The 15,748-nt window shown below is 40.9% G+C and overlaps 1 protein-coding gene across 3 annotated transcripts in view; it reads left to right on the plus strand.

The window, feature by feature from the left end:
• The window catches only part of pikfyve (phosphoinositide kinase, FYVE finger containing), a 173,568-nt gene that overhangs the window by 150,835 nt on the left and 6,985 nt on the right, over nucleotides 1–15,748 (plus strand). For all 3 annotated transcript variants that reach the window (XM_041200720.1, XM_041200722.1, XM_041200723.1), the window contains 4 exons: nucleotides 2,078–2,254; nucleotides 3,835–3,938; nucleotides 10,048–10,176; nucleotides 13,382–13,643. In XM_041200720.1, the coding sequence (XP_041056654.1) occupies nucleotides 2,078–2,254; nucleotides 3,835–3,938; nucleotides 10,048–10,176; nucleotides 13,382–13,643 (672 nt within the window). The remainder of the gene's footprint in view (nucleotides 1–2,077; nucleotides 2,255–3,834; nucleotides 3,939–10,047; nucleotides 10,177–13,381; nucleotides 13,644–15,748) is intronic.

A 15,748-nucleotide genomic window follows, 5' to 3' on the forward strand; every position in this document is an offset into this window, starting at 1 on the left:
CAAAACAACTTTCATTTATGTAGCACGATTTTACATGGTAAAACATCCCAAGATGCTTTATGGAGCCTTATCGGACAACATTTGACAACACACACATCTTCCTGTTATGAAGTTTTGCTTAAGGAAGTTGAAATTGAGCAGAATTCTTCAGTCACGCACACAAACATACCCCATCAATTCTAATAGAATTGAGATGTGCATGTATAATAAATAGTGTCCAAGGATTGCACTGTTGGGGAAAAAAATCTAATACCACGTGATACTGCGATTAACTTTATACCATATTTCATGAGCATTTTCATCTGTATTCCACAAACTTTATTGCATTCGCCATATGAGCCCAAAAATTGTAAGTGAAAGAGTAACATTTTAAATGTACCTGGTAGTACAACAACTGGTTAGCAACAGTTTTGGACTTTGCTGACTCCATGAAGTGTTTGCAAACTTCGGTTGAAGCATTGCTATCTTGCAGTTCAATGTGACACCACCTTTCATGCAGAGAATTTACATTAAATGTAATTTTATCTTCCTAGAATTGATCCAAAGTGGTTGCTTGAAATATACTTCAAAATTATTAGTTTCACTGGCTCAAACTCTTAATTGAGACCTCTGCAAAAGTATTTTTAATTCCCTCTGTTTATTTTTTTAAATCTTCATGGGATCTGGGTGTCTCTGGCTAGGCCAGCATTGCCTATTACTAATTCCCTTGAGGAGGTGGTGGTGAGCCATTTTCTTGAACCACTGTAGGTACACCCACAGTGCTGCTGGGAAGGGAGTTCCAGGTTTTTGATCCATGACAGTGAAAGAATGGCATAGGTCCAAGTTAGGATGATGTGTGGCTTGGAGGCGAACATGCAGGTGGTGGTGTTCCCTTGCAACTGCTGCCCTTGTTCTTCTAGGTGGTTGAGATTGCAGGTTTGAAAGGTGCTGTTGAAGGAGCCTTGGTGAGTTGCTAGATTGCACCTTATAGAAGACACACACTATTGCCACTGTGCATTGATGGTGGAGGGAATAAATGTTGAAGGTGGTAGATGGGGTACCAATCAAGCAGGTTGTTTTGACCTGGATGGTGTGGAGCATCTTGAGTGTTATTGGAGCTGCATTCATCCAGGCAAGTGGAGAATAATCTATCACACTCCTAATTTATACCTTGTAAATGGTGGATAAGCCTTTTGGGGAGTCAGGCTGTGAGTTCCTAACCTCAGAATTCCCAGCCCCTGACCTGCTCTTGTAGCCACAGAATTTATATGGTTAGCCCAGTTCAGTTTCTGGTCTGTGGTAACCCCCAGGATATTGATAGTAGGGAATTCAGCGATGGTATTGCCATTGAGTGTCAAGAGGAGATGCTTAGGTTCTCTCTTGTTGAAGGCGGTCATTGCCTGGCACTTATGTGGCACACATGTTACTTGCCACTTCTCAGCCTTAGCCTGAATATTATCCAGGTCTTGCTGTATATTGGCATGGATTGCTTCACTATCTCAGGAGTTGTGAATGGTGCTGAACATTGCGCATTCATCAGCGAACATCCCCCACTTCTGACCTTGTGACGGAAGGAAGATCGTCTATAAAACAGCTAAAGAAGGTTGGACCTAGAACATTACCCTGAGGAAATCCTGCAGCAATGTTCTGGGACTGAGATGATTGGCCTCCAACAATCACAACCTTCTTCTTTTGTGCTCTGTATGACACCAACTAGTAGAGAGTTTTCCCTCTGATTCCCATTGACTTCAATTTTGCCAGGGCTCCTTGATGCCAGACTCCATCAAATGCTGCCTTGATGTCAAGGGCAGTCACTGTCACCATCCCTTGTGAGTTCAGCTTTTTTGTCCATGTAGGACCAAGGCTGTAATGAGGTCAGGTGCTATGTGACCCTAGCAGAACCCAAAATGCACATCAGTGAGAAGGCCATTTCTATGTAATTACCACTGAAGAGCACTGTCGATGACAGTGATGTGTGAGTGCATTAGTCTTTGGCCAGACAGAAAACAAAACCATCCATTTACAAATCTGACAGCAATTGCCAGTAACCAAGGTGACTGTGTGTTTATAACAATGTTTCTTTAACTGCTTTGTACAGAATTTTCAGATGCCAATGCGAAGTTTTACTGTCGAATTTATTATGCTGAAGAATTCCACAAAATGCGAGAAGTGATTTTGGCAAGCAATGAAGATGATTTCATCCGATCTCTCTCTCATTGTGTGCCATGGCAAGCCCGAGGAGGCAAATCAGGAGCAGCTTTTTATGCTACAGAAGGTAAAAGAATTTGCTGATTCCGTAAAGCGATAAAGATTCAATAAGACTTTTATTGAAACATTGTAAATATTTAGTAAATCAATTACTGGTACACTACAAAGTACTTGTGCTGAACTTTGTACCTGGGGAGTGTAACAAAAGTACACTCCAGATAACAAATGACAAGTTTGTATTTAATCCCAAAGGTTGAACAATGGCTGATTTTTACAAAACTGGAAGTTGACAGAGTACAAAGCGCTCTAAATTTCAGAGATCCCTGGGATCTCATAGTTAATAGGCAAAAAATATAGTAGCTATAAACTGAGAACTTTTTTAAAATTTAGAAAATTTCCTGGTTTAATTTTGCATTAATTTTAAAGATTCAATAGAAATATAAATTGTCTTCAGGATGAACCAAAGTGTTCTGTTAATTTAACCACATTTTGAAGTGTAGTAGCTACTGTGTCTAATGCAGGTAAATGCAGAAGCCAGTTTGTGTATAGCAAGGTCCCACAAATAGCAAATGAGATCAGTAACTATCTAATTTGTTTTGGTGATGTTTGCTGAGGAAGGAATGTTTATCAAGATGTTAAGCAAAGACCCTGCTACTTAAATTGCACAGTGCAATCTTTTGCAATAAAGTATTTCATTTGAAAGATTGTGTAAAACAATTGGGAACTAATTATATTGATAATTGGTGAAAAATGTCCACGTCCTATGCATTCATAGAATTGAGGATGTTGGATGGAGGAAGAGGAATTCAAAATGTTTGTAAAGTATTTAGAAGCGAATAAACTTGTGGAATAGCATGGAAAGGGAGGTTGCATATTGCACAGAATTTACAGCACATAAGCAGGTCATTCGGCCCTTCTGGTGCATGCCGATCCATACGTGCCTCCACCTGCCCTGTTTCATAGCTCTATCAGCATAACCTCTATTCCTCTCCACCTTACAATTAAGAGGTTTCTATGCTTTTGTATGCTCAAATGTTTTGTAGATTTTTAAAGCTTCGGCTAATTTTTATTTTTGAAGCATACTTGATTTTAAAAATCATTGTAAGTACTGGTAATGCTGTCATTTTGGCACTTCCATGATGTGATGTGTATCTTAATGCTTAAAATGGCAGTTGGCCCTTCCAGAATGGAGAAATTATGACCTTCCATCCCTGTTCATTTACCGCCACTATGACCACCACAGAAAGTATATCTGCAGTTAACTTCACCTTTAATTCAAATTGAGAACAATTACACTGGAAAAACAGGTTGATAAGCCATTGTCCTTCTAGTGACATGTCATCAAGAGAGAGTGCCTTGCAGTCATTTTAAGTGATTATTATTTAGGTAAGACCTAATTGATGGTCATGTTAATTATGTTGAAGCAAAACAAGTGAAATTGCAGGACTCTGAATTTTTGTTATGTTCTATTTTAATTGAAAATGCAGTTGAAGTATCGCTTTAGGACCTTGTAACTTTGTTGAAAAATCTTGCTGTATTTTCTAGAGGAATTTATTTCAGTTGTGAGGTGCTTTACCTTGACTTCAAGGTGTGGAAAAATATCTTTTGCGTAACTTTTATCATTTTTAAACATTTAATCTTTTCTAGATGACCGCTTTATTCTGAAGCAGATGCCTCGCCTGGAAGTCCAGTCTTTCCTGGATTTTGCTCCTCATTATTTTAATTATATTACAACTGCTGTTCAGCAAAAGGTAAGTGAAGTTTGGGGCGGCGTGGATGTTTCACGTTTTCCTGCTAATTCTGTTTCTCGTGTTTAAAGCTTTGAAGCTATGTCATAACAAGAAATCAGAGCATCAGATTTGTTATGGTCAATGGTCTGTTAACCTCCAGGAACTTCACAATCAAGCCTTGGCTTTTTTCTTGTAGTTCTGGTTAGATTGGGAATGTCAGAGTTTGTTTATCTGTGGTTCTAATCTCCATTTATTGCCCTACTATCATTTTTGGGATGCTGGATGTACAACTGTACTACATAATGTTCTTTCAAATTATTACATTACCAGTGCTTAAAGCGTAATGCTGAAGTAGTTTAATGTTGATTTATAGAAACTTATCCGGACAGTTTGAGCATCTGAGCTTCACCCTCTTGGAGAGTTGTAGATGCAGGCACTTGCTTGTCTGCAAAGGGGAAATTAGAGGGTGAGCTATAATGGGAAACTGTTGCACTCCTCCCAGCATCTACTGACATATAGTGGGCCAGAGGGCAGATTATTAATGCCTTTCTCACATCAAGAATGTTGAAATTAAAGAATTTTAGACAAATGGAAATTTAACTTTAGGGAGGGTGGGGGTGAAGAAATAGTCATTTTCAACTAAAGAAATAGGAATAAAAATAATGCTGGAAATACTCAGCAGCTCCAGCAGTGGAGAGAGAAACAGTAAACATTTCAAGTTGAATGTGACTCCTGGTCAGAACTGAAGGAAGGTAGAAAGGTGATGGGTCACGTCATCGAAAGTGGAGAGTGGGAGGAAAAACAAAAGGGAAGGTCTGGGATAGGGTGGAGGGTGGGAGTGATTAAATGACAGATGTCATGGGACAAAAGGCATAGGGCATGGTAATAGTTATAGTAAAGCATTTGTCAGTGTGAGTGTGAATGCCAGAATAATGAACAGCTCTGTCCTAAAGCAAGATCAAAATGAGGGACAGAGTCCATGGTCTGAAATTGTTGAACTCAATGTTGAGTCCAGAAATAGTAAATTAGCCATCCAGTAGTTCAAAGCTGCAACCTTGGCCAATTGTCTGTATGCAGTATCACCAAGACAAGTGCACCACCTGGTGGAGATGTGCGTGGACTTGGACTGTTTCACTCTGAACTGAAAACAATTTGGGGAAATAGATTAAACCAATTAAAAATGGCTAAAACGTATGCAGAAGCTAATTGATTGATGTGTACTACTCTTTCCAATCTTATTTTTCCAGTGATTGCAACTTCATAATTTCCAAAACAATTTATCTTATTCCCCATAGATTGGAATTTACCAAATGTAACACAAATATTTAAAATAGGAGGGAGAGAGAAAAGGGGGAGGACAATTAGCCTGACCTTAGTAGTACTGCTAGTCTATTATTAGGGACGTGGTAACGGTGCTTAGAAATTTATAATATGATTAGGCAGAGTCATCACAATTTTATGAGGGGGAAATTGTGTTTGGCAAATGTATTAGGATTTTTTGAGGGTGCAGGTTTATATTTAGAAGTTTAGAAGACATTTGATACATTGCCACAAGAGATTGTTGCATAAGATTAGGGCTCATGGGATTGTGGGCAATATATTAGCCTAGATTGAGGATTGGTTAATGAACAGAAAACAGTCAGAATAAAGGGGTCATTTCTAAGATGGCAGGTTGGAAGTGGGTGCTGCAAGGCTCGGTGCTTGGATCTTGGCTATGTACAATATGTATCAATGAATTAGATGAGGGGGCTAAATGAAATGTATCCAAGTTTGTTATTGATACAAAGCTAGGTGTACAAGTCAGCTAAGGATAACTCAAAGGGTGCAGCTGGATATAGACCAGTTAAGTGCAAGAAGGTGATAAGATGGATGGAGTACAAAGATAAAAGCAAAGAACTGCGGATGCTGGAAATCCAAAACAAAAACAGAAATACCTGGAAAAACCTGACAGCATCGGTGGGGAAGAGCACAGTTGACGTTTCGAGTCCTCATGACCCTTCAACAGAACTCCCCTTTCCTATTTTTACTTAGTTCTGTTGAAGGCTCATGAGGACTCGTAACGTCAACTGTGCTCTTCTCCACCAATGCTGCCAGACCTGCTGAGTTTTTCCAGGTATTTCTCTTTATGTTTTGGATGGAGTACAATGTGGACAAATGCGAAATTGTGCATTTTGGTCAGGAAAATAAAAAAGCAAAATATTTTTTAAAACGCAAGAGATGAGTAAATGTTAGTGTGCAGAAGTACTTGGATGTTTTCATACACAAATCATAAAGTTAATATGGTGGTACAGCAAACAACTAGAAAGGCAAGTTATATGTTTGGCTCTATTGCAAACAGATTGGTGTACAAGAGTAAGGCAGTCTTGCTGCAATTAAATAGAGTTTTGGTGATACCACAGCTGGAGAACTGTATATGGTTAGTTCTCCTTACCCAAGGAAGAATGTACTTATCTTTAGAGGTGTGCAATGAAGGTTCACAAGATTAATTGCTGGGATGATAGGGCTGACCTATGAGGAGAGGTTGAGTAGGATGCGAGTTCAGTATTCTTTGTAGCTCAATAAAATGAGAGGTGATCTCCTTAAAACATACAAGACTTTGAGCAGCTTTGTCAGCCAGCAGGCTGTTTCCCATGGCCAGTATTGCTAGAACTGGAAATAGCCTATAGATAAAGGGTCGACCACTTAGAACTGAGATGAGGAGAACCCTCTTCGCTCAGTGTGGTGAATCTTTGGAATACTGAATGCCATCAGTCTGTGGATGCTCAGTTGTTAAGAATATTCAAGACAGAGATCAAAATATTTTTGGGCACTAAGGGAATCATGTGATTTAGGGGATAAGGTGGGAAAGTGGAATTGATGTAGATCGTTCATTTTATTGAATGGTGGAGGAGGTTTAAAAGGTCTTATGGCTGACTCCTATTTCTTATGCCTTTATGTTAAGGGGCATTCACTACTACTGTGGGGAAGAGTTTAAACTAGACCTGCAGGGGAATGGGAACCTGAGTGGGGAGACAGAGGAGGGGGAATCAAAGGGAACGAAAGACAAAAGTAGAGAGCAAAAGTGGAAAGCAGAGGAAACAAAGGCTAGCAGCAAATAGGGCCATAGTAAAACAAAAATGTGTAAAAATGTTAAAAAGACAAGTCTAAAGGCATTGTATCAGAATGAATGGAGCATTCACAATAAGGTTGATGAATTAACAGTGCAAATAGATGTAAGCAGGTACGATATGATTGTGATTATGGAGAAATGGCTGCAGGATGACCAAGGCTGGGATTGAATATCCAAGGGTGCTCTATATTTAGAAAGGACAGGCAAAAAGGAAAAGGAGGCGGGGTGGCATTGTCTATTAAAGGGGTGAAATCCATGCAATAGTGAGAGAGGATATTGGCTTGGAAAATCAGTCTGGGTGGAGCAAAGAAGCAAAAAGGGGCAGAAAGCATTGTCGGGAGTTGTCTACAGGCCTCAAAACAGTAGTAATAAGGTAGGGGATGGCATTAAACAGGAAATTAGAGATGCAAGTAACATGGGTGCTACAATAATCGTGGGTGATTTTAATCTACAAATTGACTGGGCAAGCCAAATTAGCAAAAATACTATGGTGGATGAATTCCTGGAGTGTACGAGATTTGTTTTAGACAAGTACGATGAGGAACCAATTAGAGAACCAGCTATCCTAGATTTGGTATTGTGCAATGAGAAGGAGTTAATTAATAATCTTGTTGTGGTGGTCCTTTCGGGAACAGTGGCCATAATATGATAGAATTCTTCGTTAGGCTGGAAAGTGAAGTAGTCCGATCTGAAACTTGGGTCCTAAATCTTAAAGGAAACTACAAAGGTATGAGGTATGAGTTGGCTAAGATAGATTGGGTAACTTCATTAAAAGGCATGTCGGTGGATGGGTAATGGCTAATATTTAAGGAATGACTGTATGCATTGCAACAGTTATACTTTCCTTTCTGGCACAAAACACAACAGGAAAAGCGGCCCAACTAGGGCTAACAATAAATTAAGAATAGTACTAGATCCAAAGTGGAGTCATCTAAAGTTGCTAGAAAAAGTAGCAAGCCTGAGGATTTGGGAGCAGCAAAGGAGGGCCAAGAGATTGATTAAGAGTGGAAAAATAGAGTATGAGAGTAAACTTCCAATGAACATGAAAACTGACTGTAAAAGCTTCTGTAAGTATGTAAAAAGAAAAAGATTAGTGAAGACAAATGTAGCTCCCTTACAGTCTGAAACAGGAGAATTTGTAATAGGGAACAAGGAAATGGCAGTACAATTAAGCAACTACTTTAATTCTTGCTTCATGGAGGAAGACACAAATAACTTCCCAGAAATGCAAGCTAACAAAGAGTCTAGTGAGAAGGAGGAATTGGAGGAAATTAGTATTGCAGAAAAAGTAGTGCTGGAGAAATTAATAAAACTGAAAGCCAATAAATCCCCAGGGCCTGATGATCTACATCCCAAGGGACAAAAGGAGATGGCCACGGAAATAGAGGGTGTGTTGGTTGTCATCTTCCAAGATTCTGCAACAGCCCTGGCAGATTGGAGGGTGTCAAATGTAACCCTACCATTTAAAAAAGGAGGGAGAGAGAAAACGGGGAATTAGAGACCGGTTAGCCTAACATCATAGGGAAAATGCTAGAATCTATTATAAAGGATGTAATAACAGGATACTTAGAAAATATCATGGGATTAGACAGAGTCAACATGGATTTATGAAAGGGAAATCATGTTTGACAAACCTACTGGAGTTTTTTGAGGACTTAACTGGCAGAATTGATAAGGGAAAACCAGTGGATGTGGTGTATTTAGATTTTCAGAAAGCTTTTGATAAAGTCCCAATAAGAGGTTAGTGTGCAAATTTAAAACATGGGATTTGGGATAATATGTTGGCATGAATTGAGAATTAGTTAGCAGACAGGAAACAGAGTAGGAATAAATGGGTCTTTTTCAGAGTGTCAGGTGGTGACTAGTGGGGTACCGCAGGGATCAGTGCTTGGGCCTCAGCTATTCACAAGATATATCAATGAGTTGGATGAGGGAACCAAATGTAATATTTCCAAGTTTGCTGACGACATGAAACTTGGCAGGAATGTGAGTGGTGAGGAAGGTGTTAAAAGACTTCAAGGTGATTTAGACAAATTCAGTGGGCTGAATTTCCCCCCCCCAGTTGGGGGGGATGTTGATGGGCGCGTGCGTGCGGGCGTGCTTCTGATCGGCGCCCCCGATTGGAGGTGCAGCGTCATTTTACATGGGCACGCCAATTAAGGCCCACCCAGTGTCACGTCCGCAGGGAAGCGCTGTGCGCTCCCTGTGCGGCCGGGGTGTGGATTCCTAAAATCGAGAATGCGCTCTTTCATGCAGGCGCATGAAAGAGCACACTCATCTCCCTGAGGCTAAGTGCAGCCTCAGGGAGATGGGCTCTAAATGTGAAAAAGCTCAAAATAGAAAAATATAATTTCCCTAACAATGTCACATGAGTTGGGACATGTTCATAATGTCCAAAAGAACTTTATTAAAATTTTTAAATCCCTACGTGAAACCTCATCCCGCCTGTGGATGAGGTTTCATGCTTTTTCTAGTTCCTGCCGAGGCTCCTGGCCTGCCGGCCAACCTTAAGGTTGGATGGGCAGGCAGGTCCACTAATTACTTTAATTGCTCTGTCAATGGCCTCAATTGTATAACGTATAAAATTCTGACAGGGATGGACAGACTGGATGCAGGGATGTTTCCTCTGGCTGTGGGGTCTAGAACAAGGGTGTCACAGGATATGGGGTAGGCCATTTAGGACTGATCTGAGGCGAAACTTCTTCACTCAGAAGCTGGTGAACCTGTGGAATTCTCTACCACAGAAGGCTGTGGAGGCCAAGTCACTGAATATATTTAAGGAGGAAATAGATTTCTGGACTCTAAATGCCTCAAGGGGCATAGGGAGAGAGCGGGAGTATGGCGTCGAGATAGAGGATCAGCCATGATCATATTGAACGGAAGAGCAGGCTGGAAGGGCCATATGACCTACTTCTGCTCCTATTTTCTATGTTTTCTATGTTTAATGTATCAAATTACTTGCTTTAAATTGGGTATTCAAATTATATGTTTATTTTCTTTCCTCCCTAAAATACCACACAGAGACCTACAGCATTGGCAAAAATTCTAGGGGTGTATCGAATAGGCTACAAAAACTCTCAGAATAATACAGAGAAGAAACTTGATCTTTTGGTTATGGAGAATCTCTTTTATGGGAGAAAAATGGCTCAGGTATGTGGCATGAGCAATTGCTTATAATTTGCATTTACATATGGTTTCTAATTTAAAATTATTTCATAAAACTGGGTAATATACTGGGATATAGAATCTTCAGGCGAGACGGGAGGAGGTAAAAGAGGAGGAGGCATTGCAATATTAGTTAAGGAGTCAGTTACTGCGGTAAGGAGAGATGATATCTTGGAGGGGGCATCAAATGAAGCTTTGTGGGTGGAGCTTAGGAATAAAAAAGGGGCAGCCACGTTATTAGGTGTTTATTACAGACCCCCAGATAGTCAGCGGGAAATTGAGGAGCAAATATGTGCACAATTTGCGGAGGTGTGTAAAAGCAATAACAATAGGGTAATTATATTAGGTGATTTCAACTTTCCCAACATTAATTGGGACAGACAGTGTTAAGGGCTTGGATGGAGTGGATTTCTAGAAATGTGTAGAGGAGAACTTTTTAGGTCAATATGTAGAGGGTCCAACAAGGGATGGCGCAGTGCTGGACCTAATTCTGGGGAATGAAGCCGGACAGGTGGTTGAGGTGGTGGAGGGGAAGCATTTTAGTGATAGCGACCACAACATGGTACAATTTAAGCTTGTTATGGACAAAGAAATATTCAAGTTGCAAAAAAATGTTTTGGATTGGGGGAGAGTGGATTTTAGTAAAATAAGGCAGACTCTGGCCAAGGTAGACTGGGAACAGCTACATGTGGGGAAATCTACAAAGGAGCAGTGGTGGAGTTGGGGGGGGTGCTGCGCTCAAAAAGGAAATGGGTAGGGTACAGCCTCAACATGTTCCCTCTAGGGTGATAGGAAGGAGTAACAAGCCCAGAGAACCATGGATGACTAGAGATTCAGGATACAGTGAGAAGGAAAAGAGAGGCTTTTAGCAGGTACAAGGGGAGCAAATCAGCAGAGGCATTAGTGGAGTACAGAAAGTGCAGCGTGGAGCTTAAGAAAGCAATTAGGAGAGCAAAGAGGGGATACAAGAGAGCTCTAGCTGGTAAAAGTAGGGAAAATCCTAAGATATTCTATAAGTATATCAATGGGAAGAGGATAACCACGGAAAGAATGGGGCCCATTAGGAACCAAAGAGGCAATCTATGGCTGGAGCCATAGGACATCGGTAGAGTGTTGAACGAATACTTCACATCTGTCTTCACCCAAGAGAATGAGGATGAAGGTATCGAACTCAGGGAGAAAGACTGCGAGGTTCTTGAGCAAATTGATATAGGGAGTGACAAGAGGTGTTGGCAGGCTTAAAAGTGGACAGATCTCAAGATCTGGATGATTTCTGTCCCAGACTGCTGAGAGAGGCAAGGGAGGAGATCGCAGGGTCTCTGACCCAAATTTTTAATTCCTCTCTGGCCACAGGGGAGGTGCCAGAGGACTGGAGAACAGCTAATGTGGTTCCGCTATTTAAGTAGGGTTGTAGAGATAAGCCAGAGAACTACAAGCCAGTGAGTCTCATGTCAGTGGTAGGGAAACTATTGGAGACAATTCTGAAGGAGAGTATCTATCTTCACTTGGAGAGACAAGGTTTGATCAGGGATAGTCAGCATAGCTTTGTCAGGGGGAGGTCATGCCTAACAAATTTGATTGAATTTTTTGAGGAGATAACCAGGTGTGTAATGAGGGTAGTGCAGTTGATGTAGTTTATATGGATTTCAGCAAAGCCGTTGACAAGGTCCCACATGGGAGACTTATAAAGAAGGCAAATGCACATGGGATACAGGGTAATTTGATAAGGTGGATTCAAAATTGGCGTAGTTGTAGGAGACAGAGGGTGATGACAGAAGGATGCTTTAGTGATTGGAAGCCAATGTCCAGTGGCATACCACAGGGACCTGTGCTGGGTCCCCTATTATTCGTCATTTATATAAACGACATAGATGACTATGTTGGGGGTAGGATTAGTAAGTTTGTGGGTCTCACAAGGATTGGCCGGGTGGTTAATAGTGAGGTTGAGTGTCTTGGGCTACAGGATGATATAGACGTGATGGTCAAATGGGCAGATAAGTGGCAGATGGAATTTAACCCTGAAAAGTGTGAAGTGATACACTGTGGAAGGAGTAATTTTACAAGGAAGTATTCAATGAACGGCATGACACTAGGAAGTTCTGAGAAACAAAGGGACCTTGGCGTGTGCGTCCATAGACCTCTGAAGGTAGAAGGGCATGTTAGTGGGGTGGTGGAAAAGGCAAATGGGACACTTGCCTTTATCAATCAAGGCATAGATTACAAAAGTAGGGAGATCATGTTGGAGTTGTATAGAACCTTGGTGAGGCCACAGCTGGAGTACTGTGTGCGGTTCTGGTCACCACATTATAGGAAGGATGTGATTGCACTGGATGGGGTGCAGAGGAGATTCACCAGGATGTTGCCTGGGATGAAACATTTAAGTTATGAAGCGACGGTGGATAGACTTGGGTTGTTTCCGTTGGAGTAGAGAAGACTGAGGGGTGACCTGATCGAGGTGTATAAGATTATGAGGGGCATGGACAGGGTGGATAGGGAGCAGCTGTTCCCCTTAGTTGAAGGGTCAGTCACGAGGCGACTTAAATTCAAGGTAAGGGGCGGGAGGTTTAGGTGGGATGTGAGGAAAAACTTTTTTACCCAGAGGGTGGTGACGGTCTGGAATGCGCTGCCTGGGAGGGTGGTGGAGGCGGGTTGTCGCACATCCTTTAAAAAGTACCTGGATGAGCACTTGGCACGTCGTAACATTCAAGGCTATGGGCCAAGTGCTGGTAAATGGGATTAGGTAGGTAGGTCAGGTGTTTCTCACGCATCGGTGCAGAAGGGCCTCTTCTGTACTGTGAGATTCTGAATAGAAGAAGAATTGGGAAATGAAAACAATTAATATGATCTAATTATATGTCCTACCTATTACACAGCAGTATATGGTTTCTTCAGAAATGTGATATAATGGTTTCGAATTAAAGGTGCATCAGTTCCTATTTGATTCTGAGACATTGAATAGGAGTGGCATGATATTTCTAAAGATCATCCAAGTAAAGATTGGGAAAATATTACTGATAACACACAATGTTTCCTTTGGATTCTTTTGCCAAACCTTGTATGACAAGCTGATGACCAATCCAGGGAGCATTTTAAATATCATAGTTCCAGCACTGGACTTCGAAACTTTTTTTTCTCTGAATGCATATCTTTGTATTTTTGAGTGTCCGTAAACTTTTTTTTTCCCCTGCAGGTCTTTGATTTAAAAGGTTCTTTAAGGAATCGAAATGTTAAAACTGAAACTGGAAAAGAGACATGTGATGTTGTGCTGCTGGACGAAAACCTATTAAAAATGATTCGTGATAACCCCCTTTATATTCGATCACACTGTAAGGCTGTGCTACGAGCATCCATTCATAGTGATGCATATTTTCTATCGAGCCATCTCATCATTGACTATTCTCTGCTGGTGGGCAGAGATGACATTACAAATGAATTGGTTGTTGGAATTATTGGTAAGTGAAATAGAAAATGGTTTATGGTCTTTAACATATCACATTCGCCACAACACAATGAAGACATTGTTATCACTACTGCAGGGCAGAGAGTAGAGAATAGAGGTGAACGACAGTGGTGCTGGATGACAGCTCTTCTCTCATTCAGGGAAAATGCCTTGTACTTTCTCAACAACCATCTTATAACTAGCTGATACTAGTATTCCAACATGAAAATAGATAGGAACCGATAGTGGAGTAAAATAGAAAGTTAACTGCCCATTGTATCTGTGCCAGTCAAAACAGAGCTATACAATCTAACCCCACTTTCCAGCTCTTGGTCTGCAGCATATAGGTTAAGGTGCTTCAAATGCATATCCAAGTATTTTTAAATGAAGTGAGGGTTTCTGCTTTTATCACCCTCTAGGTGAAAATTTCTCCTCAACACCCCTCTAATCCTTATGCCAAATTCTTAAAATCTATGCCCTTGGTTATTGACAGTGCTGCTTCGGGAAGAAAGTCTTTCCTATAGAAGCTCTCTAGGTGCCTTGTAATTTTATACACCTCTAATAAATCCCCCCTCAGCATCCTCTATTCCAAGAAAAACAACCCCACCCTATCCAATCTTTCCTCATAACTAAAATTCTCCAGTCGTAGCAACATCTTTGTAAATCACCTCTGTACCGTCTCTAGTACGATCATATCCTTCCTGTAGTGTGGTGACAGAACTGTACATGGTACTCCAGCCATGGTTTAACTAGCGTTTTATAAAGTTCTAGCTTAACCTACCTGCTTTTATATTCTGTGCCTCTGCTCATAAAGGAAAGTATCCTGTATGGCACCCTCGTCACCTTATCTACCTGTCCTGCCACCTTAAGGTTCAGTGGATGTGCACTCCAAGGTCCCTCTATTCCTCTACACTTCTCAGTATCTGACCTTTTAAATTCCCATGCATTTGGTGGGGTGAAACAAGGCATTACCTCACACTTCCAACTTTTTCTGCTCATCTGAATAGTCCAATGATTTCTGCTGTCAACCAGACAGCTAATTTTAGTATTATCTGCAAACTTCTCACTGTCGACCCAACAGCTAATTTTAGTATCATCTGCAAACTTCTTAAATCATGTCCCCTGCCTTTAATTCTAAATCATTGACCATGAAAAGCAAGTCCTTCGTCTTGCAGAGCCTTCCTGGAAACAGCCGTCCATTTAGAAAAACACTCATCAACCATTAGACTTTGCTTCCTGTGACTGAACCAATTTTGGATCTAATTTCCCTTGGGTCCCACTGCCTCTTAACTCTTCTGAACAGCCTGCCATGTGAAACCTTGTCAAAAGCCTTCCTAAAATCCATGTAGACTACATCAAAGGTGCTACCCTCATTAACCAACCTCTCCTTGATTCCTCCTAAAAAATTCAGTCAAGTTAGTCAGACACAACCTGCACTTAAATCCATGCTGACTAACCTTGATTAATCTGTGCCTTTCTAAATGGTGATTAATACTGTCACTCAGAATTTTAGCAATTTTTTTCACAGCCAAGGCACATAGGCCTATATTTGCTTGCTCTCTTTTTAAACAATAGCTGTCCTCCAGCCCGCTGACACTATGCTTGTAGTTAAAGAGGATTAGATAACAAATGGTTAGAGCATTTGCTACTTCCTTGCTTCTCTTAGCATCTTGGGATTATTTCATCCATGCCTGGTGATTTATCTACTTTCATCCCATCCAATAGTTCACATTCCTCCTCCTTAATTACAATGTCTGCATCTGTCCACTCCTATATGAATACAATGCAAAGTATTCAATGAGAACCATGCCCACATCTTCTGCTTCCACACATAGGTTACTTTTGTGGTCTCTAATAGTCCCTACTCTATTCTTAGTTGCCCTTCTGTGCTTAAAGTATTTGTAAAACATCTTTGGGTTTTCCATGATTTTACTTGCTGATGTTTTTCTCATGCCCTGACTTTGCTTTCCTAATTTCCTTTTGAATTTCATCCTGCACTTCCTGTATTCCCCTAGACTTTCTGCAGTATTGCAATCTCAGTTACGGGCATAAGCTTCCTTGGCTTTTTTGGCTTATCCTGTCATGTATGTTTTTTGACATTCAAGGGTTCTAGATTTG

The sequence above is a fragment of the Carcharodon carcharias genome, chromosome 12, assembly GCF_017639515.1.
Source record: "Carcharodon carcharias isolate sCarCar2 chromosome 12, sCarCar2.pri, whole genome shotgun sequence".
Lineage (NCBI taxonomy): Eukaryota > Metazoa > Chordata > Chondrichthyes > Lamniformes > Lamnidae > Carcharodon > Carcharodon carcharias.